General features: G+C 46.6%; 1 protein-coding gene across 1 annotated transcript in view; it reads left to right on the forward strand.

The window, feature by feature from the left end:
- Positions 1-21369, forward strand: part of GSR (glutathione-disulfide reductase) — a 40431-nt gene extending 19062 nt beyond the window's left edge. The window contains exons 7-13 of the mRNA XM_040994222.1: positions 3545-3644; positions 8694-8780; positions 13206-13364; positions 14882-14993; positions 17080-17211; positions 19236-19369; positions 20920-21369. Coding sequence (XP_040850156.1) covers positions 3545-3644; positions 8694-8780; positions 13206-13364; positions 14882-14993; positions 17080-17211; positions 19236-19369; positions 20920-21069 — 874 coding nt within the window. The 3' untranslated portion in view covers positions 21070-21369. The remainder of the gene's footprint in view (positions 1-3544; positions 3645-8693; positions 8781-13205; positions 13365-14881; positions 14994-17079; positions 17212-19235; positions 19370-20919) is intronic.
- Positions 21370-24677: the final 3308 nt, after the last annotated feature.

The raw sequence follows: 24677 nt of genomic DNA on the forward strand, positions 1-24677 counted from the left end.
TTTGGGGCCACTGCAGTGTGTTTGCTTTTTTAAAAGTCTTTATTATTACTATTATTCATTTATTTGGAAGTCAGAGTTCAGAAAGAGTCAGAGAGAGGTCTTCCATCCACTGGTTTACTCCTCAAATGATCACATCAGCTAGTGCTGGGCTCTAGCTGGGGTGCTTTGAAACTGGGAGCCAGGAACTTCTTCTGGGTCTCCCACTTAGGGGCAACGGTCCTACCACTTGGGCCATCCTCTGCTTTCTGAGGCACATTACCAGGGATCTGGATTGGAGGTAGAGCCATCTGGGTCTGGACCCAGTGCCCGTTTGGGATGCCAGTGCTGCAGGTGGCAGATTTACATGCTATACTACAGCGTCACCTGCACTGTGATGGTTTTTTAAGCCAAATTGAAATACCCAGGGCAGATTTCAGGAGTGGGTAGTATGGCCCTGAAACTGTCTTCTGTCCAGTATGATAGGGCATCAGTCGGTGATGTGTCCAGAGTAACTGAACCTGTGTTGTTCAGAATGGTGGGTGATCACTGTCATCTGGGTACCCTCCTGCTGTAGGCTGGGGTTCTTAGAGAGAAAAAAAGAGAATGAGGACCATGGTTGCCGTGCTTGGAAAGTGCTGTACTGTAGGTTGGCTAGGCTGAGGGGGTGCTTCCCTCCTCCATGGTGAGCGATGAGCCCTAGGAACAGGAGGAGGATTCAGGGCTGGAGCTGTCCCTCTCCCCCGCCCCGGTCTCCTCCCAAGTATCTAGGAGTGGCTGTTGCTCACGTTTGCTCCTCCCCATGCCATTTGAGGTCCTAACCCTGTGCTTTTGCAAGGGTTTTCAGGGAGGGAGACATCCATGGTTCTGGTGTTCCCTGGCTGTAGCCAGGGCCCAGCCAGCTAGCAGAGCTGAGAAGGGCTGCCCAGCACACGCACACCACCAGGGGAATTGTCCCACAAAGACGGGAAGAGCAGGGCATCTTCTGACTTGAGAGAGGTTTACCATCGGTCTGACAGCCTACCTTGCCCCCTGCCCTGTTGGGAGGGTTGATGATGTAACACACGTGGGCCAGCATCAAGGAACGGGATCCTGACCCTTCATGTTCAACCAACACAATTCCACCTAAGCACACTGTGGCAGCACGCTCTGATAGGTTTCTTCCCGTTTGATGTTCTTAAGTTGTTTGTCAAATGTTGGTGCATAACAAGCTGAATGTGAATGTAGGTATGTCATTGAGCAAAGAGACTAGAATGTGGGACAATGAATGAACAATCAGTAGGTGATTTTTCTTAAAATTTTCTTACTTATTTGAAAGTTTCTCTCTATATGTAGATATCTATAGATATCTATATAGAGAGATATATGTATAGATATATATATATAGATAGATATATGTATAGATAGAGAGAGCACACGCAAGAGATCTTTTATCCACTGGTTCATAAGCAAGGAGGTGGATTAGAAGGGCAGTCAGTGTTCTGGACTCACACTGGCACTCATATGGGCTGCTGATGGCACAGGCAAAGGTTTTACCTACTCCAATACAGTGCCGGCCCCGATAGGTGATTTTTCTTTTCTTGTCAGACTCCTTCTTCATTGTTGCAGTGTGGCTGCATAAGCAAATAATGAGGGAAAGGATGAGTTCTGTGGGCGGGGCACCACAAGCTGGGCACCATGTGATTCCCTTTGAGCCCCGGAGCGCTTCTGGCTGGGTGGAGGGTGCTGATGACTTCAGTATTGCCAGCAGTTCTGAGGGCCCGGATGGGGCAAGAAGAGGCGCCTTCTGGGCATGGCAGGGGGGAAGTCATTGTCGGTAGACACTTTGTGGTCAGTGATGTGGTGAGAGCACCCAGATGGAGCTGAGGGGCAACAGGGCTCCCTGCTGTTCTATGGAGAAGCCATAGCGTTCAGTGCTGGGTTTCTGGGTGCCCCTTCTGCCTGCCTGCTCCCTGAAACGCTTCCTGACCTGACTCCCTGGGGGGGCTCCACCTTAGCAGTTGCTCTTGGACATGAAAACATTCAGGCTTTGCAGAACATCACCCCACCTCTGCTGTGGCAGTGTGTGAACAGAATTGGAATGGAAGGTGACGTGCAATTGAGAAAACAAGAAATGAGACAAACATCAAAATATAGACTATAAAAGTGGGGCAGGCAGAGGGAACCCCCCCTCTCTGAGGAAGGAAGTCAACCTAGAGGGGTCACTGCCTCAACCCTTCGTTGAACTGCTCTGGGAGTCAAACTACAGACACTGAGGTGGCACAATTCTGTATAGCCATGTCCCCTGTTGATGCTTACTAGTTGATGCTTGATGAACAGGAAGCAAGCACAGGAGCCAAGGATATCTTTTTTTAAAGATTTATTTATTTTTATCGCAAAGTCAGATATACAGAGAGAAGGTGAGACAGAAAGATCTTCCGTCGAATGATTCACTCCCCAAGTGACCGCAACAGCCGGTACTGTGCCGATCCGAAGCCTGGAACCAGGAGCTCTTTTGGGTTTCCCACACAGGAGCAGGATCCCAAGGCTTTGGGCTGTCCTCAACTGCTTTCCCAGGCCACAGGCAGGGAGCTGGATGGGAAGTGGAGCCGCCGGGATTAGAACTGCGACCATATGGGAGCCTAGCGAGTTTAAGGCTAGGACTTTAGCCACTAGGCCACGGTGCCAGGCCCAGTCAAGGATATCTTTAAAGATACAGTTCTTTGGCTTTGGACCATGGTCCAATTGCGAGCCCTCACCTACAGGCTTTAACTTCGGTCTTGGACTTTCATCCACTCATGGAGTTTGATCTCCATCTCTGGCACCGCAAGTCTGTAAAGTCAAGATTCCAGGCACAGTGTGTCTGCTCTTCCTTATCAAGGCACACTGTTGGTTTTGGCCAACTGCCATAGCAGTCCCTTCTCAGGGATCTGCAGGGGTGTGCCCTGAGGCCCCGGGCCAGTGTGGAAGCAAACCCCACCCCAGGGCCAGAATCCTCTGCACTTTCTACTCAAACCTTGCTGCAAGGGGAGGAACTGGTGGCCAAAATGTACTCCGTGAGTTTTATCTGTGTGCACACTAGCCTGCAGGTTGGAATGGTTGGCTCTGGTGGCCCTCTGGGTGATGTTGCACAAGTTGACAGAGCTGATTGAGGGGACACACCGAGCACAGGAGCAGGAAGCTGCTAGGCACCACCGTCCCGGTTTGAGTTTTAGGCACAACCTTCATTACAGCCACACCTCCAGTTTCAAAAGTGTGTGTTTCCACTCAGGAGAAATGAGGCCAAGGCAGCCCTAAAGTAACACATATCTCCTCTCTACAAAGACAAGTTTTCTGCTTCAAATGGCATCCCGGAGAAGACTCTAGGGGAATAGTAACCTGTTGACATTTGACAGCTAGCTTAAGTCACCAGGGTAGCAGTGTCAGTGTCCCTGGTGTGACAGACCCCGTGGAGATGGAAGATGCTAGCTGCAGTGAGAACCGAGCCCCAGGCTGCAGGGATGCACCCGCACTGCCTTCTTAACTCAGGGCATCTGAAAGGGCTCCAAGAGGAGTCCCCGTAACAGTGTGAGTGTGTGCTTTTCCCCAGGCGGAGCGTCATTGTGGGAGCCGGTTACATTGCTGTGGAGATCGCCGGAATCTTCTCAGCCCTGGGTTCCAAGACGTCCCTGATGATCCGGCAGGATAAGGTAAATTCCATCCTTGGTCCCTCTCTGTCCTGCATGCTAGCTGGCTTCTTTTTAAAACTGAGAGGTGGGGGCGGAGATCTCTTATGATGTTATCATTACGTACTGAATCGAAAAGCAGGTCAGCTGGCATCTGAGTCCCGTGTGTCCCCTCCCAGCAGCTAGGAGATAACAGTTTTGAAGTGATCAAACCAGCTAATGTTTTCATAGATGGTTTAGCAGCTACCCTAATACAGAGGAGGTATACCTACATACAAATACTAAACATACTGTCAGGTTAATTTCTTCTCTTAAAAAAGTAAGTTTTATAGGCTCAGCACTATGACTCAATGGCTAAATCCTCACCTTGCAAGTGCCAGGATCCCATATGGGCGCCAGTTTGTATCCTGGCTGCTCCACTCCCCACCCAGCTCCCTGCTTGTGGCCTAGGAAAGCAGTAAAGGATCGCCCAAGGTCTTGGGACCCTGCACCCTTGTGGGAGACCCAGAAGAAGCTTTTGGCTCCTGGCTTTGGATTGGCTTAGCTCTGAACATTTTGCCATTTGGACAGTGAGTTAGTGAATAGAAGACTTCTTTCCCTCTCTCTGTAAATCTGATCTGCCTTTCCAATAAAAATACATATTTAAAAAATTTTTACTTGTTTTTATTGGGAAGGCAGTTACAGAGCTGAGCTCATGTGAAGTGAGGAGACAGAAGTTTCCTCTGGGTCACCCGCATGCATATAGGGGCCCAAGGCTTGGACCATGCTCCGCTACCTGCCCAGGCCATCAGCAGGGAACTGAATGGGAAGTGGAGCAGCTGGGACATAAACTGTTGCATCCACTCAACCACTAAAACAGAATGTTACATTCACCAGTGACAGTCACAACAAAAGTTTATTATAAATGAGAGGCAAGGCAACCAGCTGACCGACCCACCAATCAGCCAGCCAGGACCAGCACCCCTTACCAAAGTGTGGCCCCGAGTAGTACAATTACAAAGTTTTTATACGGGGCAGTTGGCCACAGCTTCAAGGGGGGCCACAATTTACAACAGCTCGGGAGGTGAGTGAGGAAGGATTACATATCCCTTGCTTATCTCAGGTTGCCAGCCCCTGCCTGCTCTCCTCAGGACTGGGCTCCAATTTTGACATCACCTGTGACAAGCAGACCCCAATCTTGAATTATCAATGGGTTAATAATGCTGGGGCCTTGATTTATGGGGATTGAGGCCATTGGCACTAAAGCTTGTGTTGGCCATAAGGTCTGTAGGCTCACACAGTTTGTTAGCCAAGCAAGTAAAGCAGAAGTTACAAAAAGCAAAAAGAATTGCAGTTAGCAATGAACTATGTTTACTCCATTTTGATTTCAACTCTACAAAACCAGCACCTATATGGGATCCTGTTGCTTTCAGGCAGAGAAATTAACTGCATTGTAGTCTGTAAATGGTTATTCCATTGCACTGACCCCAGGGTACTTTTTAATGGTGGAACCCAATTCCCCATGAGCAGGTAGTATTGAATTGTTAGCACTCAGTCGAAAACCTTCACTGAATCTTTGTGCTAAAAGGAATTTTAAAGATGAACCACTTGAATTTTATTTGAGAGGCAAGAGAGAGAGAGAGCTCCTATCTGCTAGTTTACTCCTCAAAGGCCCACAGCAGCTGGGGCTTGAGCAGGCTGAATCTGGAAGCTGGGAACTCCATGCAGGACTTTCATGGGAGTGCCAGGAGCCTAATGACGTGAGCCATCACCTGCTGCCTCCCAGGGCCGGCACCTTAGCAGGAAGCTAGAATCAGAGTGGAGCCAGGACTTCTACCCAGGAATTCCAGCATGTGATGCGGTTGTCCAAGCAGGATCTTTACCACTAAGCCACATGCCTGCCCCTTTGGACTTCATTTTGTCAATAAAGCAATGCAAACCAAGTGAAGTTTTGTGACTGCTATAGTCAAAACCAGGAAATTACATTGTGGCATAGCAACATAAGTTGTAGCTTTCATAGCTACCCTCCAATATGGGAGCACCATGGAGAGTCCCAGCTGCTCTGCACCCAGCCCAACGCCCTACTTGCGTGGTGCCTGGGAGAGACCAGCAGCAGATGGTTCAGGTGCTTGGGCCATTGACATCCATGTGGGAGACTTGGATGAAGTTCCAGGCTCCTGGCTGTAGCCTGGCTCAGCCCAACCATTACAGCCGCTTGGGAATGAACCAGTAGATGAAAGATCTCTAACTGTGTCCTGCCCTCCCACTTCTCTGTGTGTCTATATATGTGTGTGTGGCTCTGCCTTTCAAATAAACAAATAAATCTTTTTTTAAAAAGTCACTGAAAGTTAATGGAATGTGTATTATGAGGGAAAAAAATACATGGATTTCAAGTTTTTTTCTGCCAAAGCTTTTTTAAGTTAAAAAAAATTTTTTTTTTAATATGCTAGAGTTCCCATCCACTGCTTCATGCTGCAGATACCTGTGATGGACACACAGAGAGTGGAGCCAGGAACTTCATGTAGGGCTCTTGCATGGGAAGCAGCTACCTAATATATGAGCCATCAGAACTGCCCCCCAGGGTCTGCGCTGGCAGGATGCTGGAATCAGGAGCCAAGGACAAGGAATCAAACCTAGGCAGTGGGGGCTAGCACTGTGACCTAATGTGTAAATCCGTCACCAGCAGTGCCAGCATTCTATATGGGTGCTGGTTCAAGTCCCAGCTGCTCCACTTCCCATCCAGCTCCCTGCTAAATGAGTCTGGGAAAGCAGCAGTTAATGGTCCAACTTCTTTGGCTCCTGTGCCCCTGTGGGAGATCCAGAAGAAGCTCTTGACTTTGACCTGTGCCTACTCCAACCATTGTGGCCATTTGGGGAGTGGACCAACAGCTGGAAGACACCCCTCCCCAACACCTCTCTTTCTCTGTAGCTGCCTTTCTAATTTAAAACAAAATAAAAACAAAAAACAAAAACAAAAATAGGCACTCCGATCTGGGACATGAGCATGGTAAGCACTGTTTTTTGGTGGTGGTAGTGATTGTTTGCTTGTATTATGTGGGTGTGTGTGTGTTTTGTTTGGTTGGTTTTGTTTTTTTTTTTTTTTTACAATTTGTTATTTGAAAGGCAAAATTACAGAGGGAGAAATAGAGAGATCTTCCATAGATTGGTTACTTTCCACATGGCCACCATAGCCTGAGCTGGCCTAGGCCAAAGCCAGGCGCTTCTTCTGGGTCTGCCACATGGGTATAGAGGCCCAAGCACTTGGACCATTTTCTGTTGCTTTCCCAGGTGAGTTAGCAGGCAGATGAACTAGAAGTAGAGCAGGTAGGACTCACCTGGTGCCCAAGTGAGATGCTGGCGTTGCAGGCAGCAACTTAATCCATTGCTCCACCTGTCCCTTAGCCACTAGACCAAATCCTCACCTCCACACTCTCTTGTTTTAAAATTTTTATCCACTAAAGCCTTTGAAATTTTTTTGTTTATTTTATTTATTTGAAACATGGGGAAAGAGTTCTTCCATCCCCTTGTTTTCTCCCAAATGCCCACAATGGCCAAGCTAAGCCACACCAGAGCAAGAAGTAGAAAGTCCTTCGAGGTCTCCATGTGGATAACAGGGACCCAAGTACTTGGGTCCTCACCTGCTGCCTCTCAGGGTGCATAGTAAGAACAAGCTGATATGTGAATGCAGCTGGGACTGGTACCCAGGCAGTCTGATATGGAGGGTGGACATTCCAATTGGTATATTAATCACTATATCCAAGACCTGGCCCAAAACTTGTGGAGCCTGGCACAGTGGCAGCCAAACCAAGCTTCCACATGGGATGCCAACATCCCATAGGGGAGACAGTTCAAGTCCTGGCTGTTCCACTTCCCGTTCAGCTCCCTGCTTATGTCCTGAGAAAGCAGCAGAGGGTGGTTCAAGTCCTTTGTTCCCTGCACCCACATGCGAAACCCAGAAGAAGCTCCAGGTTCCCAGCTTCAGGTTGGTCCCACTGCAGCCATTGTAGTCATTTGGGGAGTGAACCAGAAGATGGAAAACGGAAAACTTCTTTCTGTCTCTCCTCTCTCTCTAAAATCTGCATTTCAAATAAAAATAAATAGATGTTTTAAAAAAGAACATACCCTTACCTTGTAATTCCATTTCCACGAACTTTTCGAAATTCCCCGGTGTCTTGTTGATGAGGCCTCTGGCAGCACCGCATTAGAGCTTTTGGAATTGTGAATGCTGGCCCAAGGGTATGGTCCTGCTGCTGACTGGCTCCCGGAAACATGTGACTCGAGCAGGCCACATCATGCCATGAGCAGGGACAGGATTGGTCAGACTCCTGCGCCCTTGACTGCTGTGACTCTAGTGTTTACTTGAGCAAATGACAGAAAACGGGAGATGCTGGCAGTCCTTGTTGGTGTGGGTTCCCAGGAGTTGCATCCTTGACTTTGAAATGTATCCTGTCATTGACACCCAGGAGATTTTCATTCTGAACGGAGTTCTCCATCGAAAAATGTTCTGTTGCTTTGCTGGACTATTCCCCACGAATAGGGGATGGCCAGCCTGAACTTAGGAAGTCAGCGTGTTTGCAGTAGTATATGTCTGGAGCATGGCTGGCTCCTGTGCTTAGAAAGTGGGCCTGTTTGCAGAGAGCCACACAGAGGCCTCCTACCTCTCCGGTTCTCTCCCAGCACAAAGATAACTCCTGCCTCTTCGTTCAGTCTGTTCTAGAATTGCTGTGTGGTTTTTTTACAGCCTCCTGCCTTAACACCCTGTCCAGGGTGTGCTGCATGTGGGCTGGCAAAGTCCTGACAGGCTGTGCTGTATGTCTGGCTCCATAAACAAGTTTTTGATCTAGGTAGTAAAAGTTGGACATGACTTTCCTCCCTGAAGTTCCACGAAAGAGAAGCAAGCCACAGGAAGAGGTGAATACAGATACCTGGGCTGCCAGTCCCTCTAAAGCAGGAGTTGATGAAGTCACGTGTGTACTGTGGACATGAGTGGCAGTGTCGGGAAGTGAGGCATTTCTGAGAACTCTCCGTGGCTAGCCTGTGATCAGCCGTGACTCCTTTCTCACTGCCCTCTCCTCGGCTGCCCTTTGTGCACAGGTGCTGAGGAATTTTGATTCTCTCATCAGTTCCAACTGTACCGAAGAGCTGGAGAATGCCGGCATAGAAGTCCTCAAGTACTGCCAGGTACGTGGGCCATGTCCTGGACACCATGCAGTCTTTCTTCCTCCCTCTGTGGCCTCCTCCAGCAGTGATGGGGACGCAACACCTGGGTCTACCCAGACAGTGCCTCCTGCTTCCTAGCGTTTCCGCCTCTTTCTCCTAAGCTGTATTCCACTTGATTATGTGAAGGAAATCAAGAAGTAAGATTAGAAATCTGTGGGTTGGTGCTGTGCTGTAGCACGTTAAGCCTCCACTATAGCGCCGACATCCCAGGGGGTGCCAGTTCATGTCCCAGCTGCTCCACTTCTTTTTTTTTTTTTTTTTTTAAGATTTATTTTTATTATTTTTTTTATTGGAAAGGCAGATATACAGAGAGGAGAGACAGAGAGGAAGATCTTCCATCCGATGATTCACTCCCCAAGTGAGCGCAACGGCCGATGCTATGCCAATCCGAAGCCAGGAGCCTCTTCCGGGTCTCCCACGCGGGTGCAGGGTCCCAAAGCTTTGGGCCGTCCTCGACTGCTTTCCCGGGCCACAGGCAGGGAGTTGGAAGGGAAGCAGGGCTGCCGGGATTAGAACCGGCGCCCATGTGGGAACCCCGGGCGTGCAAGGCGAGGACCTTTAACCACTTGCGCCACTGCGCCGGGCCCCAGCTGCTCCACTTCTGATCCAGCTCCCTGCTAATGCTCTTGGGTACACAGCAGAGGAGAGCCCAAGTGCATCCACCTGGAGACCCAGAAGTTCCTTGCTTTTATCTAGCCCAGGCCCTTGCTGTTGCAGCTGTTTGGGCTGTGAACCAACAGTGGGAAGATCTTTCTCTGCCTTTTCTTCTCTTTCTAGTAAATCAATCATGTTTTAAAAAATTAAAAACCTGGTAGTGAATTTAGAATTTAAGCTTTGATTTTTGTGCTCAGATGCCTTGTTGCATGACCTTACTTTTTTTTATTATTTTTATTTATTTTAAGGAAATGTAGACTCTAAAATAATTTCTTTTTAACTTAATGAAGAGAGAGTTCCCTTCTGTTAGTTCATTCCTTGCAGATGACTGCCGTGGCTGATATGAGCTAGGCCAAAGCTAAGAGGAATATGAGCCAGTTCTCCAACTAGAGTGGCAGGAACCCAGCCACCTGAACTACTACCAATGCCTCTCAGGATGTGTGCGTTATCAGCAAGCTGGCAACAGGAGCCCAAGCCAGGCCTTGAACACATGCCTCCGATAGGGGGTGCAGGTGTTCTTACCCCTCAGCTAGATGCCCACTCCAGAATCTATATGTAAAGTACGCCCATTTGAGCTAGGCAGGTGGAAAGAATTTCAGCGTACTTTAACTCCTCAGGGAATCACTTGAGTTTCCTAAGAAATAGAGCAAGAATTAGCCTTCTAAACTATTTCCCCTACAACTTGGTTCAACATAGACTTCGTGAAGCATAAGGATAAATGTGACCATAGGTTGTGACGGCAACGTTGCAAGACTGGTGGTTGGGGTATAGTCAGAATCGCCGTAGGGGGTCCTATGAGTGGCTCAGTGGCTAAATCCTCGCCTTGAATCTGCTGGAATCCCATATGAACGCTAGTTCATGTTCCAGCTGCTCCACTTCCCACCCAGCTCCGTTTGTGGCCCGAGAACGCAGTCGAAGACAGTCCAAAGCCTTTGGCCTCTGCACGGGCATGGGAGATGAAATATCTTTCTCTCCGTCTCTCCTTCTCTCTGTAAATCTAACTTTCTAATAAAAAGAAATAAATGCAAAAAAAAAAAAAAAAAAAGAATCACCATAGGACTTTCACTAAACTTCAAAGCTCATCCTTACTCCACTCATTTCCATGAAGAATGGCCAGGGAGAGAGAAGTGGTTACAGCTGAGAAGTTACTGCTGGGAAGTGATTACTGCTGGAAAGTTTTCTGGCGATGCTGTTGCTGTGTTTATGTGAGTGTCATTAAGTTCTATTCAGATATTTATGGAGCACACTTTAAAAGAACTGGATTGAGAATCAAGGTGGCAGAATAAGGTGAGAACATGTTTAATCAAACAGAAACATTAGCCAGGGTGAAGCAGAGAGGGCACATTCTAGGAAATAGGAGAAGACAGGCCATTGGCAGAGGGCACCTGGAGACCAATGGACACGGGAAAGCAGTGAAAACAACAGGGTGGTGTTGCGGTGACCAGACGTTGCAGTAGCATTCAACCAGTGGTGATCTGAACTGATCTGAACTGCACCTGCAGCTGGAACTCCACCATCGACCAAGTGGGGGAAAGGGAGTTCACCGGGAACCGAGGAAGTAAACCCCAAGAACTGCCCATCCTGCTGGTTTGTTTGATTTGACCAGGAGAAGAGACAAAGCAGCAGATCCCAAATAGGTGGTACAGGAATAGGGTGAATTTCACAGGCCAAACCCCCAAAAAGAGCCAAACTGGGTACCGTTATGTGTAGGGAAGCAAAGACTGATGGACAGGACTGCACATGCACAAAGCTGGGAGTGAACTCATTTCTGGCTCAGTGGTTTGCAATGACATGGCATCCTACAGGTTCCTCACAAGATAAATCTGGGTAGCCCTCGGACCTAATGGCCAGCAGATCAAGAACTCCACGAGTGACACATCAGGCACCATTTTGTATAGTGTGGCAAAGGCTTTGAGACTGCAGGGACAACAGTGAGCTGCACATGCGCTGACCTGAGCTCAGTGCATTCTACTGGTCCCACATCGAAAAACAATACCAAGTCTGGCATCATATGGGTCAAAATAGGTCCATGTTGCCCTCAGACCTAACAGCCAGCAGGTTCCCGGCAAGATCAGTACCACCAACCTAGCTATTCAGGACACCTGATGTCTCCCTAATCCTTGGAACTGAGCAAATCAGAAGTAAGAAAAATGGTGTGCAGACAACAGTGCAGCAACAGCATGGGATCACAGAAGGTGGAGAGTGGTGAGCCAGGAGCTGGAGCTATAGAGACAGTGGCAAAAATCTAACATAAAAGTCCAAATCTGAAACTCACTAGAGTGAGTGGCACAAGTGACTGCAAACAAAGAACAGTGTACTAACCACAAAAGTAGACCTGTGGATGACACAGCTTAGAAACCTGCCCTAAGGAGAAGAATTTGCTAACCAAAAGTATAATGACCAAGAGCAAAAGAGGAGGCAAAGGCACAATGAATATTACTGAAGACTCCTCTGCAAAGGAGCAAAAGCCTTTGCCAACCTCAGAGCTCACTGAGGAGTACATTGAGAAAATGGGGGATACAGAATTCAAAACACTTGTTGTATAGCTTCTTATCAACTATGAGAAGCACATGCAGGAATTTAAAGACTTCATCACACAAGAAATAGCAACACTGAAATAAAATCAAACTGAATTATTGGAAATGAAGGACACAATAGGCCAGGAGCCTGGAACTCAATTTAAGTCTTCCACGGGGGTAGCAGGGACCCAAGTGTATGAGCCCTCACCTCCCTTTCGGGGTTTGCATTAGCAGGGAGCTGGAGTTGGAAGGAGAGCCAGACTCAAACTAAACATGCTGAAAATACTTTTGCTTTTTTTTTTTTTTAAGATTTATTTTTATTATTTTTTTTATTGGAAAGGCGGATATACAGAGAGGAAGATCTTCCGTCCGATGATTCACTCCCCAAGTGAGCGCAACGGCCAATACTATGCCGGTCCGAAGCCAGGAGCCTCTTCCAGGTCTCCCACGTGGGTGCAGGGTCCCAAAGCTTTGGGCCGTCCTCGACTGCTTTCCCAGGCCACAGGCAGGGAGCTGGAAGGGAAGCGGGGCTGCCAGGATAGAACCGGCGCCCATATGGGATCCCGGGCGTGCAAGGCGAGGACCTTAACCACTGCGCCACCGCGCCGGGCCCTTTTTTTTTTTTTTTAAGATTTATTTATTTATTGGAAAGCCAGATGTACAGAGAGGAGGAGAGACAGAGAGGAAGATCTTCTGTCCAATGATTCACTCCCCAAGTGACTGCAACGGCCGATGCTATGCCAATCCAAAGCCAGGATCCAGGAACTTCTTCCAGGTCTCCCATGCGGGTGCAGGGTCCCAAGGCCTTGGGCCGCCCTCGACTGCTTTCCCAGGCCACAAGCAGGGAGCTGGATGGGAAGTGAAACTGCTGGGATTAGAACCAGTGCCCATATGGGATCCCGGCATGTTCAAGACAAGGACTTTAGCTGCTAGGCCACGCCGCTGGGCCCACTTTTGCTTTTTTTTTTTTTTTTTTTTAAAGCAGAATCCTTACGAGGGCAGCAGCTGGCATTCCTGGCTGTCAGCTGGGTAGAAGATTGGGGGCGACCCAGGAAGCAGGCTTGGCCCAGGGAGGTCTAGGGTCAGCCGCGTTGGGATCATAGTGTGGATGCCATGTCAGCATACAGATTGCAGTGGGCATTTTTGTTTTAACATTAAAGTTGTAATTTCCTGTGTCTGTCACACATTTGTAACAATTTCTTTTGGCCACCAGGTTAAGGAAGTTAAACAGACTTCCTCGGGCTTGGAAATCTCCACAGTCACTGCGGTTCCTGGTCGGAAACCCACCTCTGCTGTCATTCCAGATGTTGACTGCCTGCTCTGGGCCATTGGGCGGGACCCAAATTCCAGGGGCCTGAACTTAAAGAACGTGGTAAGCTGGTGCAGTCCGCTTCCAACCTTCTTGTATCCTGTGTTTGCCCATCATCCCCCCGCACACACATGCCCAAAATTTGGATGGGTTCTGGTGGATTCTTTTCTCCTTAGTTTCTATATCCAGTTGGTTGTGAAATCCCATTACCACAGCCTTTGAAATGACAACACCTTAACACAGATCCCTCCCACCTCTGATCTATTTCTCTGGATGCTGTGAGTCTGGGGACACTTGGTAGCTACCCCTCTCTCAGCCCAGCATTGCTTACAGACAGTTAATATTCCTATTTGTCCTTTTCCATTTTGAAATGAAGCCTGGGACGAGGTACCCAGAGTTTGAGCCTTCATTATGTAACTTGCCAGTTACAATGGCCTTGAACAAGCTAGCTTAGTTTCTTGAAGGTTGTGTTTGCTTTACAGACAAGGTAAAAAGAGTCCCCTTTGATGTTAAGGTGTACTCACATTGTGCAAACTGAATGGCAGCTGTGTGCTGGGGCCTGTCCACCCCTGATGCTAATGTGGCTTCGCCTGGCCAGCAGCTTGAGGAGAGCAGGGGCTCAAGTACGTCGACTCGCTCATCAGGCTGGGACCTGGGTGGTAGGGAGCATGTCTGTCCACTTCCCTGCTGTTGCCCAGTGGCTGGATTCAGTAATAAATATATTACTTTTAGTATCTATGTAAAAGCTCAAACATGTGTTGATAAATAGTGGTTCTATAATGTTTCCTAGCCATTAAACGATAAAACTGGGATTTGAACTCTGTTCTGTCTGGCTCCAAAGGTGGTACTCTTTTCTTTTGAAAAATTAATTCGTTAATTGGGCCCGGTGCAGTAGCCTAGTGGCTAAAGTCCTTGCCTTGAATGAACCAGGATCCCATATGGGCACTGGTTCGTGTTCTGGCTGCTCCATTTCCCTTCCAGCTCCCTACTTGTGGCTGGGAAAGCAGAGGAGGATGGCCCAACGCCTCGGTCCCCTGCACCCGTGTGGGAGACCTGGAAGAGGTTCCTGGCTTCAGATTGGTTCAGCTCTGGCTATTGTGACCAGTTGGGAAGTGAACCAGCAGATGGAAAATTTTTCTCTCTGTTTTTCTTCCTTTCTGTAAAACCTGCCTTTCAATAAAAATAAATAAAATCTTTAAGTAAAAAAAACACATTCATTACTTTTCATTCGACATGAAAGGCAGAGAGAGAGAGAGAGAGGCACACACACGCCCAGACAGACAGTGACCTCCCAGACACCGATTCCTTCCCCTAATGCCCAGAATAGCCAGGGCTGAAGCCCAGAACTCCCTCCAGGCCTGCCACGCGTGCTGCCATCTGCTGCTTCCCAGGGCAGAGCAGCCAGGCCTGAAGCCAGACACGCTGTCTGCGATGAGGCATCCCAGGGAGTGGCTTACCCAGTGTGCTGTGCACTTGTCTGCTGCGTGCCTGCCTTCGCACCCTGCATCACGTGCTGCTGTCACCTGAGACCCAGGCGCCTGCTCTGTCAGGCTTGATGGGGCCTCCTTTTGCATTTTCAGGGGATTCAGACTGATGACAAGGGTCACATCATAGTGGATGAGTTCCAGAACACCAGCATCAAAGGCATCTACGCAGTCGGCGATGTGTGTGGGAAAGCCCTTCTGACCCCAGGTAGGAGGGGCGCTGCGTGGGACATAAACCGTAAAGCTTGACCTAGTCGGCTGCACCTGGACAAAGTAGAGGGATGTGTGTCTTCAGGGTAGCAAAGTGGGTGTCAGTTTGCTGCCTGGCACTTTTTGAGTGATACTCCATTCTGCTTAAAATGTTTTGTGTAGACAAAAAGCTCTGTCCAGTTGACATGATGCCCCTCTGACAAACGGTATGTTAGGACTAGGTTTGTGTATAGTATAGTGAGAGGGAGGGAGGAGGTTTTGGAAGAAGCAGGTGAGGTTGACATTCTTGGGTGACTATGGTCCTGACACAGCCACAATAGACTTCCTGCCCTCCCCAGTCCAGTCTGCACCTGCTTCCCCAGTTAGGCTCCCCGTCCCACCTCCATCGATAATGTCACATCATCTGCTGTCCGCCTGTGAGACCTCCCCTGCCTTCTCCAAATGTTCTGGGATCTTACCCCAGGGAGGAAGCCCACCCAAAGCCCTTTAGCGCCTTTAGAAAGTTCTTTGTCTCTATTTTTAAATTAATTATGTAATTAAATAAAAATTTGATGTGTTTATGGTATATGACATGTTTAGAAGTAGTTGTATATTGCAGAATGCCTAAATTAAGCTCATTAGTAGCTACCTTACCTGATTCATTCCTATTTTGATGAGAAAACTTAGAATCTACTTTTTTTAGTAATTTTAAAGAATACCAAATGTTATCGTTAACTATAGTCATCATGTTGTATAATAGATCTCTTGAACTTGTCATGTCTAATGCAAGTTTTGTATCCTTTGACAAGAAATGATTTTAAATGCTAAGTAGCAAGTGAAAGTTATGCCAAAGCAAATTTTTGTGTCCTACTGACCATCTTATTTGGAGGAAAAACTGACATCTTGTAATTAATAAAAGCAATAACTTGCTTTTATTAAACTCAGATTTATGTATTTATAAAAAAGAGCTATTAGGAATATAAACGCTAAAGAATAATTTTTAAAAGACTTATTAATCTTGAAGATAAGTTATAGAGAGAGGGATAGACGAGAAAGATTGATCTTCCATTTTTAGTATATGTGCTGCCGAAGCGAGCACAAGATTGATCTTCCATATGCTGATTCACTACACTAGATGGCCACAGAGGTCAGGGTTGGGCCAGGCCAAAACCTAAACTCCATCCAGGTCACCCACGTGCGTGGCAGGAGCCCAAGCACTTGGGTCGTCCTCTGCTGCTTTCCCAGGCCACAAGCAGGGAGCTGAACGGGAAGTGGAGCAGCTGGGATTGTGACTCATACTCCTACAAGGGTTATTGGCTTAACTCACAGTGTTACAACACTGGCCCCAGGAGAATAAACTTTTTTTTTTTAAAGATTTATTTTTATTATTTTTTTTATTGGAAAGGCGGATATACAGAGAGGAGAGACAGAGGAAGATCTTCCGTCCGATGATTCACTCCCCAAGTGAGCGCAACGGCCAATACTATGCCGGTCCGAAGCCAGGAGCCTCTTCCGGGTCTCCCACGCGGGTGCAGGGTCCCAAAGCTTTGGGTCATCCTCGACTGCCTTCCCAGGCCACAGGCAGGGAGCTGGAAGGGAAGCGGGGCTGCTGGGATAGAACCGGCGTCCATATGGAATCCCGGGCGTGCAAGGCGAGGACCTTAACCACTTGCGCCACCGCACCGGGCCCCTGGAGAGAATAAACTTTTAAGTAAAAACAGACAGATCTTACTGAGAAGTGACTCGGGTTATAAAGTTCAATTAAAGATGTTTGAAGTGGATATAGTTTGTTCCGTAAAGATGCTATCAAAAAGCTAACATCCCCATTAAGTAGATGAACTGCCAAATGACTGGGAACTGGTGAAGGCATTTTTTCTTTTTTGGGGGAAAGGGGGTGATAATATAATGTGCAGAGTTCCCATATGCCAGTAGTTTGAATTGTTCACTAACGCACTCATACATATCTTTATTATATTGTATTTACTGTTGTGAGATCAACATAAAACTTGATCAGAATTGGCTTTTGTGTCAAAATAATAAGGAGTAGGGTAGTTTTGTGACTTTATGAGCTTGAAGATAAATTCCAATTTTAAACATCTCTATAGTTGCAATAGCTGCTGGCCGAAAACTTGCCCATAGACTCTTCGAATGCAAAAAGGATTCCAAATTGGACTATGACAACATCCCCACTGTGGTCTTCAGCCACCCTCCCATTGGCACAGTGGGACTCACGGAAGGTAGGTATTTAAAGCTGAAGGCTGTTTAAAATTTTTTTAAGGGTTTTTTTTTTTTTGTTACATGTATTTATTTGAAGGGCAGAGAAAGATCTTCTATCTACTGGTTCATTTCCCAACTGGCCAGAACAGCCAGGGCTGGCCCAGGAGTCCAGAATGCCCATCAGACTCTCCCACTTTTGGTGGCAGGGACCCAAGCACCTGAGCCATTTGCTGCTGCCTCCTGGGGTGGGTATTCACAGACTAAGTGGGAACCAGAGGAGCTGGCATGTGCCCCAAGCACCCTGAGAGAACATGCAGGGACCCCAGGCGACATCTTACCCACTGTGCCAGGCACCCAGCCCTGAAGGGTGTGTATGTCCTCCTCCTCTGGGTCTCTGGCAGTGACTGAGTCTGCCTCAGGCCCTGAGTGGCACTCCATCTCAGGCTGTCTCCGAGCACCGGTCCAGGTTGTTTGCTAACTGCTGATATTCCAAGAGTGCCGACTGTTTCTCCAATACCACTGTCATCTCTTGATACTTTTTTTTAGCCTTTTATTTAAACGCATTTCAAACTCTGAAAAAGTTGTGAAAGTAGTGCTGAGGACTCCTGTATACCCCAAACACTTTTCCTTTATTGTTTTCCCACTCAGCATACACCCGTCACCTGCATGTGTGTTCTTGATCACATGTTGTCTAGCAGCTAGGCTGATCTCTTTGATAACCAGTGTGGCCTTGTCAATGAAAGCATTTCAGTTGTTACAACATTATCTGAACCTTATGCAGACCTTGCCAAATGTATTAAATAGTGTCATTGTTTTCAACATTTCCCTTCAAGTCCGGATTGTCTTCTAATTTACTGTACTACATTTAGTTTTCATGCTTTGTTGGTATCTCTTTAATTTAGAGACAAAATTCCATTTTTTCAGATTTATTTTTTAATTAATTTATTAAAGATTTATTAATTTTTATTGGAAAGTCAGATATACAGAAAAGAGAAGAGACAGAACGAAAGATTTTCCATCTGCTGGTTCACTCCCTAAGTGGTTGCAACAGCCAGAGCTGAGCTGATCCAAAGCCAGGAACCAGGAGCTTCTTCTGGGTCTCCTATGGGAGTACAGGACCCAAGACTTTGGGCCATCCACTACTGCTTTTCCAAGCCACAAGCAGGCACCCATGACATGAACTGGCATCCATTATGATATCCTGGCACATGCAAGGTGTGAATTTTAGCCACTACGTTACCACAGCAGGCTTTCTTTACTTATTTTAAAAGCAGAGTTACAAAGAGAAGAGGAAAGAACAAGATAGACAATAACCTTCTATTTCCTGGTTCACTCCCCAAATGGCCACAGTGGCTGGTTCTGGGCCGGCTGAAATGAAGAGCCAGGAGCTTCTTCCAGGGATCCAGGGCCTTGGGCCATCCTCAGCTGCTGTTCCAAGTACATTAGCAAGGAGCTGAATAAGAAGTGGGGCACTGGGACCAGCACATCAGGCTAATCCTCCACACTGCAGTGTCAACATTCCCATATGGGCACCCAGTCCTGTTCTGGCTACTCCACTTCTAATCAAGCTCTCTGCTTATGGCTGGGAAAGCAGTGGGAAATGGCTCAAGTCCTTGGGCTTCTATACTGACATTGGAGACCCAGAAGAAGCTCCTGGCTCCTTGCTTCAGATCAGCTCGGCTCTGGCCATTGTAGCTACTTGGGGAGTGAATCAGTGGATGGAAGATTTCTCAATCTTTACTTCTCTCTTTGTAAAATCTTTCAAAGAAAATAAATAAATCTTTTTTAAAAAAAAAGTGGAACACCCAGGACTAGAACTGGCACTCCTGTGATATGTTGGCATTGCAGGGGTAGGCTTAACATGCTGTACCACGATGCTGACCCCAACCCTTTTAATTAAATGACATAGGGATTTATTTTCTACAATATCTATCATTTGCATATCATCTGACATTTTCTTGTGATTTAATTCTGGTCGTCTTTGTTTCTAAGTATTTTTTTTGTTTTGTTTTGATGGATGCTTTTTAAAAAATTTATGTTTTAGACGAGGCCATTGCTAAATATGGAAAAGAAAATGTGAAGACCTATTCTACCTCCTTCACCCCGATGTATCACGCCGTCACCACCAGGAAAACAAAATGCGTGATGAAAATGGTTTGTGCCAACAAGGAGGAGAAGGTAGGTGGCTCTTCAGCCATGCTGTCAACATTGGCAGTGATGGTGGGGTGGGCAAGGAGGAGACCAAGCAGTTAAGGCTTCTCACCCCACTGTACACCAAATATTTTCCTTAAAAGAGTTTGTTTTTATGTGAAAGGCAGAGTTATAGAGAGAAGGAGAGATAGAGAGCTCTTCCATCCACAACAGTCAGAGTTGGGCTGGTCTGAAGCTGGGAGCCAGAACTGGGTTTCCCATGTGGATACGGGGGCACAGGAACTTGGACTATCCTCTGCTGCTTTTCTAGGCCTTTAGCAGGGAGCTGGGATAGAAACAGAGAACAGTTGAAGAAAACAGAAACAACCACCAAAAAAGTAAAAGCAGATTGGTTGTTTCTGAGTTACCTTCTTTGTAAGGCGTGACACAGAACATTAGGGAAATAATGGATTAAGTTCATAGTAAGTTATTTCGAACAACTTCTGTGTATAAGATGAAGTCAGTGGGAATTTATGTTATTATGCCAACTGAAATTATTCTGGAATGCTGAGAGGCAGAGACACAAAGATGTGGATAGTGAGATAGCTCCTGACTGCTGGTTCACCGCTCAGATGCTTGTAGTAGACCAAGGCTGGGCACAAGTCAAGAGCCAGAAATTCAGTCCAGATCTCCCACACAGATGGACAGAGCTCTGTTACTCCAGCCTTCCTCCCTGCCTCTTAGGGTCTGCTTTAGCAGGAAACTGGAGTCAGAGGCCAGAGCTCAAGCTAGAATGCAAACCTCGACTGTGCAAAATAGAATGTGGATGTTTTAAACACGAAACCAAATGGCTTCGTGTTCTCCTTAACCAGTGCTCAGTGTAACTGTTTAGATTGTTTCTTTGGCTTTGTTTTCTATTCTGCTACAAATCTTCATCTTATGTTTTCAGAGGCAGCTGGGCAAAAAGGGGCTGACCAGTCCCCACAGCTGCCTTCTCCAGCTTTGCTTTGCAGTGGAATGTCTACCCTTGGATGTACTTGTGGAAAACATGTCAGCGGTTTTTAGGATTGGTCAGGGAAACATTGCTGAAGAATGTAATTTGAAACAAACATCTGTTTGCCCTTAATGTGTGTAGGCCAGAGGCTGTGTGTAATAGGCACCGAACACCTCCTTGGTGCCAGTCTGCATGCTTGGTCCTGGCACTGGGGCAAGGAAAAGAAGCAGGAAAGGTCCCCTGTGCAAAAGGGAAATTGTCTGGCCTTCTACAAAGTGTTACATCACAGCTCGTCCAGAACCACAAAGGAGGGATGGCTGTACTGAGACCACACATGAGGGAGAATTTACCTTGGTTGGAAGACATAGGTGTGTGGCTGTCTGAGTAATAAACAGGCATTAATACAGAGACAGACAGCTTCTGAGCCAAGAAGGCTAGAGGCAGATGGCAAGGCAGGCCTCTGTGCAGGGCCACGGAGCTGTGTTAGGCCATATTTGAGATTCAATAGGTGAAGTTCTTAGGGCCTTTTACATAGCACATGTCTGTCACCACTGCCCACATAATGAGGACTGTCCCCTCTAGAACCACACCCCTTCTCTCACAGGTGGTTGGGATCCACATGCAAGGAATCGGGTGTGACGAGATGCTGCAGGGCTTCGCCGTTGCTGTCAAGATGGGAGCCACCAAGGCTGACTTCGACAACACGGTGGCCATCCATCCTACCTCTGCAGAGGAGCTGGTCACTCTGCGCTGAGCAGCCAGGCCAGCACACCTGCCCAAGTGAACCAAATCTTGCTGTTGACGGACTATCCTGGTTTCGTGTCTGTATTTTCTTTTTTAAATCAGGAGCTTCTGATAGTGGAATTTGGGGACATAGATCATAGAATTTGTCAATGTAATTAGAAATGTATTGTTTCATACAGGATTGGTTTTCATTCGATCATCTCACAATAATGAAGTTTCAAGTGTTTTGTTTTGTTTTGTTTTTAACAAAGAGCTCTGTGTTGGTTTGTTTTGTTTCAGCCTCATCCCAGGTATAAAAATTATGTGAAGTCAATTGAGTTAATGTACTAGAGTAATTATAACTTGCTAATTTTTCCAGAGGAAGATGACACCATTCGCTATGTAAGCAATGCAAGGGCACATAGAATCTTGATACAAGTTGGAAACCAGCACTATGTTCTGCGTATTTTCACAAGGCTGCTTCGAGAATGTGACCTTACCCTAAGAGCACACAGCTCGAGAACTGCCACATAATTCTCTCCTTTTGTTTTACATGACTTCCAGTGGATTGTGTAATTTTTAGGAGATGAAATGCATCAAACTTAGCAAAGATTTGAGGAGCTGATTCCAAAAAAAGGACATTTTAAGTGATTTCTGCTCCCAAAAGGTGGTGGATTCAAGATTCTAAAAAACTTTCCCTCTGCTGAGAGTTCAGAGTTCAGTGAACAATTTCAGTATTTTTATATATCTTTTTTATTTTGCTGAAAATGATTACAAATATTTGAAAATAAAACCACAGCCTTTCCTTCTTATGAAATGGGTTAGTACAAACTAAACTGGTACCAGTTTATTTTCTAAGAATAATCCTCTCAGGAGGATCAGATGCCCACATATGTTGGGGAGGAAAAAAAACATCTCTTAAAAATCAAGACCAGAGCTGGGAAAGAAGCACTTAGCAGATCAGTCATTGAGTGAAGGGAACAGACTAGAAATCTGCTAGGTTCTTAGCATTTTATTTTCCTTGGCCTTTAACAACAAGGTAGGCTGGTTAGAAATTTCTGTCATTTTCATTAGTGACACCATGCTACTGGATTCTTTCACTTAGCCTTTACAGAATTTCCAGTCTGTCATGGGCAGTTGCTATGCCAACTTCTGAGGTAGGCCCAGTGCCAATCAAAGAAAAGGAAAAAAATCTCACCTTAATAGCCAGGGAATAGGATCCCCAAACCGGGATATGGGCTGAGGCAGCCATTCTTTTCCCAAAAGGTAGTGGACCAAGGTTCTGGGTTCCACTGTCCTTACTCTGGCAGACCCCAAACCTGGGGAGTGCCATGTCAGGAAAAGGGAAGGTCTCTGCAAATCTCATTCATTCAACACATATGGTTGTATTTAGACACTGAAAAAAATTTTTTGAAAGGCAGAAAAAAAATGAGATATATCCCATAGGTGAGTCCATACCAGATATTTGCAAGAGGCAGGGCTGGGCCAAGGACCCTACTTTAGCCATCAGCTGCTATCTCCCAGGGTACCTGCTACCAGGAACCTGGAGCAGAGACCAGAAACAAATGCTCTAACACGAAACGTAGGCATCCCAAGTGTGGCTTGAGTGCTGTGCCGAATGCCTACCCCCACTGTATGATCTTGATCTTGTGTACCCTTTGCACTGCCTGACTCTATTGTCATGTGAAAGTAACCTCACCCACGTACCAGTCTACATTCTCATTGGTCAGATTGGCACTTTCGTTGAGTTTCTGTGGCCTAACAGCATAACTCAGAGAAATATAAAGCAAGATGAGGCAGCCCATTGTATGTTGTACATAAGCACATATAGCGCATGGTATATTATAGGTGTTCAGTTGGTATTTATTGAAGGAAAGACATGACTCTCCTATAGTCTAGAATGAGAGAAGAGCTTTCTATACAAATAAGGTGGTTAAGCACAGACTCGGTCATAATGGGGCATTTGCCAGAGTGAAATGAGCACTATTGGTAATTAAGACAGTAGACAGGTATAAATGTTTGTCTCAAACAAATGGGACATTGCTGACCTAGCTACACACTTGTAGGGAAGAAGGAGGTACAAACTCAGAGGAGATGGAAGTTCCCAGTAGTTGGGGAATCTTCAACAAGCAGCAGCGAGCCGGGTGTGAGTTCTGTGGAGGAGATCTGAGCAGCCAGAAAGCACAGTGAAGGCAGGATTGGACACATTACTGTTTTCTTATACAGCAGACTATCTGAAATAGTAGTGGGAGTTTCATGATATTGTGGGTCACATATAGGCTCAGCTTGGCGATTCTTTGGTTGCTGTCGAAAGGGATGGTCTGCCCAACTGCAGATGGGCTGATCCAGAGAGGTTGAAAGTCATTTACTTTTTTGTCTGAAAGGTAGAGTTACAGAAAAATGGAGAGACAGCAGGGCGGGGGGGATCTTCCATCTTCCAGTTCACCCCCTAAATGTCTCTGATGCTCAGGGCCTGGCCAAAGCCAGGAGCTTCTTCTTGGTCTCCCACATGGTTTCAGGGTTCCAAGCCCTTGGGCCATCATCTGCTATTTTCCCAGTCACATAAACAGGGGGCTTGATTGGGAGGAGCCAGGCATGAACCAGTGACCACATGAGATGTCAGTGCTGCAGGTGGCCTGTCACCCAGGACCAGCATGATAGAGTCATGGCCTTACATGGAAATTCAGAGCCCGCGAGGTTCTAAGAATCCCAGGCACATGCCACACCCTTATGATCTCACCTTGGAAGTTCTAGCTAGAACATTCCTTCTGTCCCATGATATTGGTGTAGGTCACTAAAGCCAGCTCAGATAGAAGAGAAAATGAATTCAACTTTACCTTTCAAGGAAAAGAACGTAAAGACTTTAAAGCTATCTTTAGCTGCCTATTCCTGGCAATCTGATTTTTCAAAACTTGGCTTACAACATCACTGCTGGGCCCAGCATGGTAAGCTAGCAGCCAAAGTCCTCACCTTCCATGCACCAGGATCCCATATGGGGATTTCCTCCTCTTTAGGGAGGGCCATCTGGTTTACTCAAAGTTCACCAAGTGAAATACTCATCCATCCAAAAACACCAAGGTAACATAAGATTAATTATTACAAGTATTGTCAGTGTGGCACCTTCACACATCCTAAATCACATTTGTTATTCAAGTAAAGAAAGTACAAGGTCATACTTTGACTGAACATGATACAGTTTCCTGCATACAGCTAAACTAAAGACAGACCCTTTCTCTAAAAGAGGATGATGCAAAGTTTGTGCTTAATGTTTACTCTTCTTCATATCCAATGATTGAAACTGATATAAAGTGATGATACCAAAATACTGTGCTTACAGTGGTAAGTAGGGAAGTGAAGGGAAAAGCAGATGATGCCTATGTCATGTGCACACACAGTCACAATAAGGAAATACGACGGAGGACAGAGTGCTTGTTTCTGTAGCTGGTCACAAAGCTGCAATTAGCCATCTTCTTCCACTACTCAGCTCACCTTGGTTCTTGATATGATATGGGGACCCACATATTCCTGAAAGCATCTGTGCCTTTAGTGGTCCTGCCTAAGCTCAGTTGGGGTTGTATACAGACTTTCTAACAGGGCATGGTTACACCAAGAAATACCATCGGGAATCTCCTAACTTCC

Source organism: Ochotona curzoniae, unplaced genomic scaffold, assembly GCF_017591425.1.
Source record: "Ochotona curzoniae isolate NIBS_2020 unplaced genomic scaffold, NIBS_Ocur_1.0 contig_899, whole genome shotgun sequence".
Lineage (NCBI taxonomy): Eukaryota > Metazoa > Chordata > Mammalia > Lagomorpha > Ochotonidae > Ochotona > Ochotona curzoniae.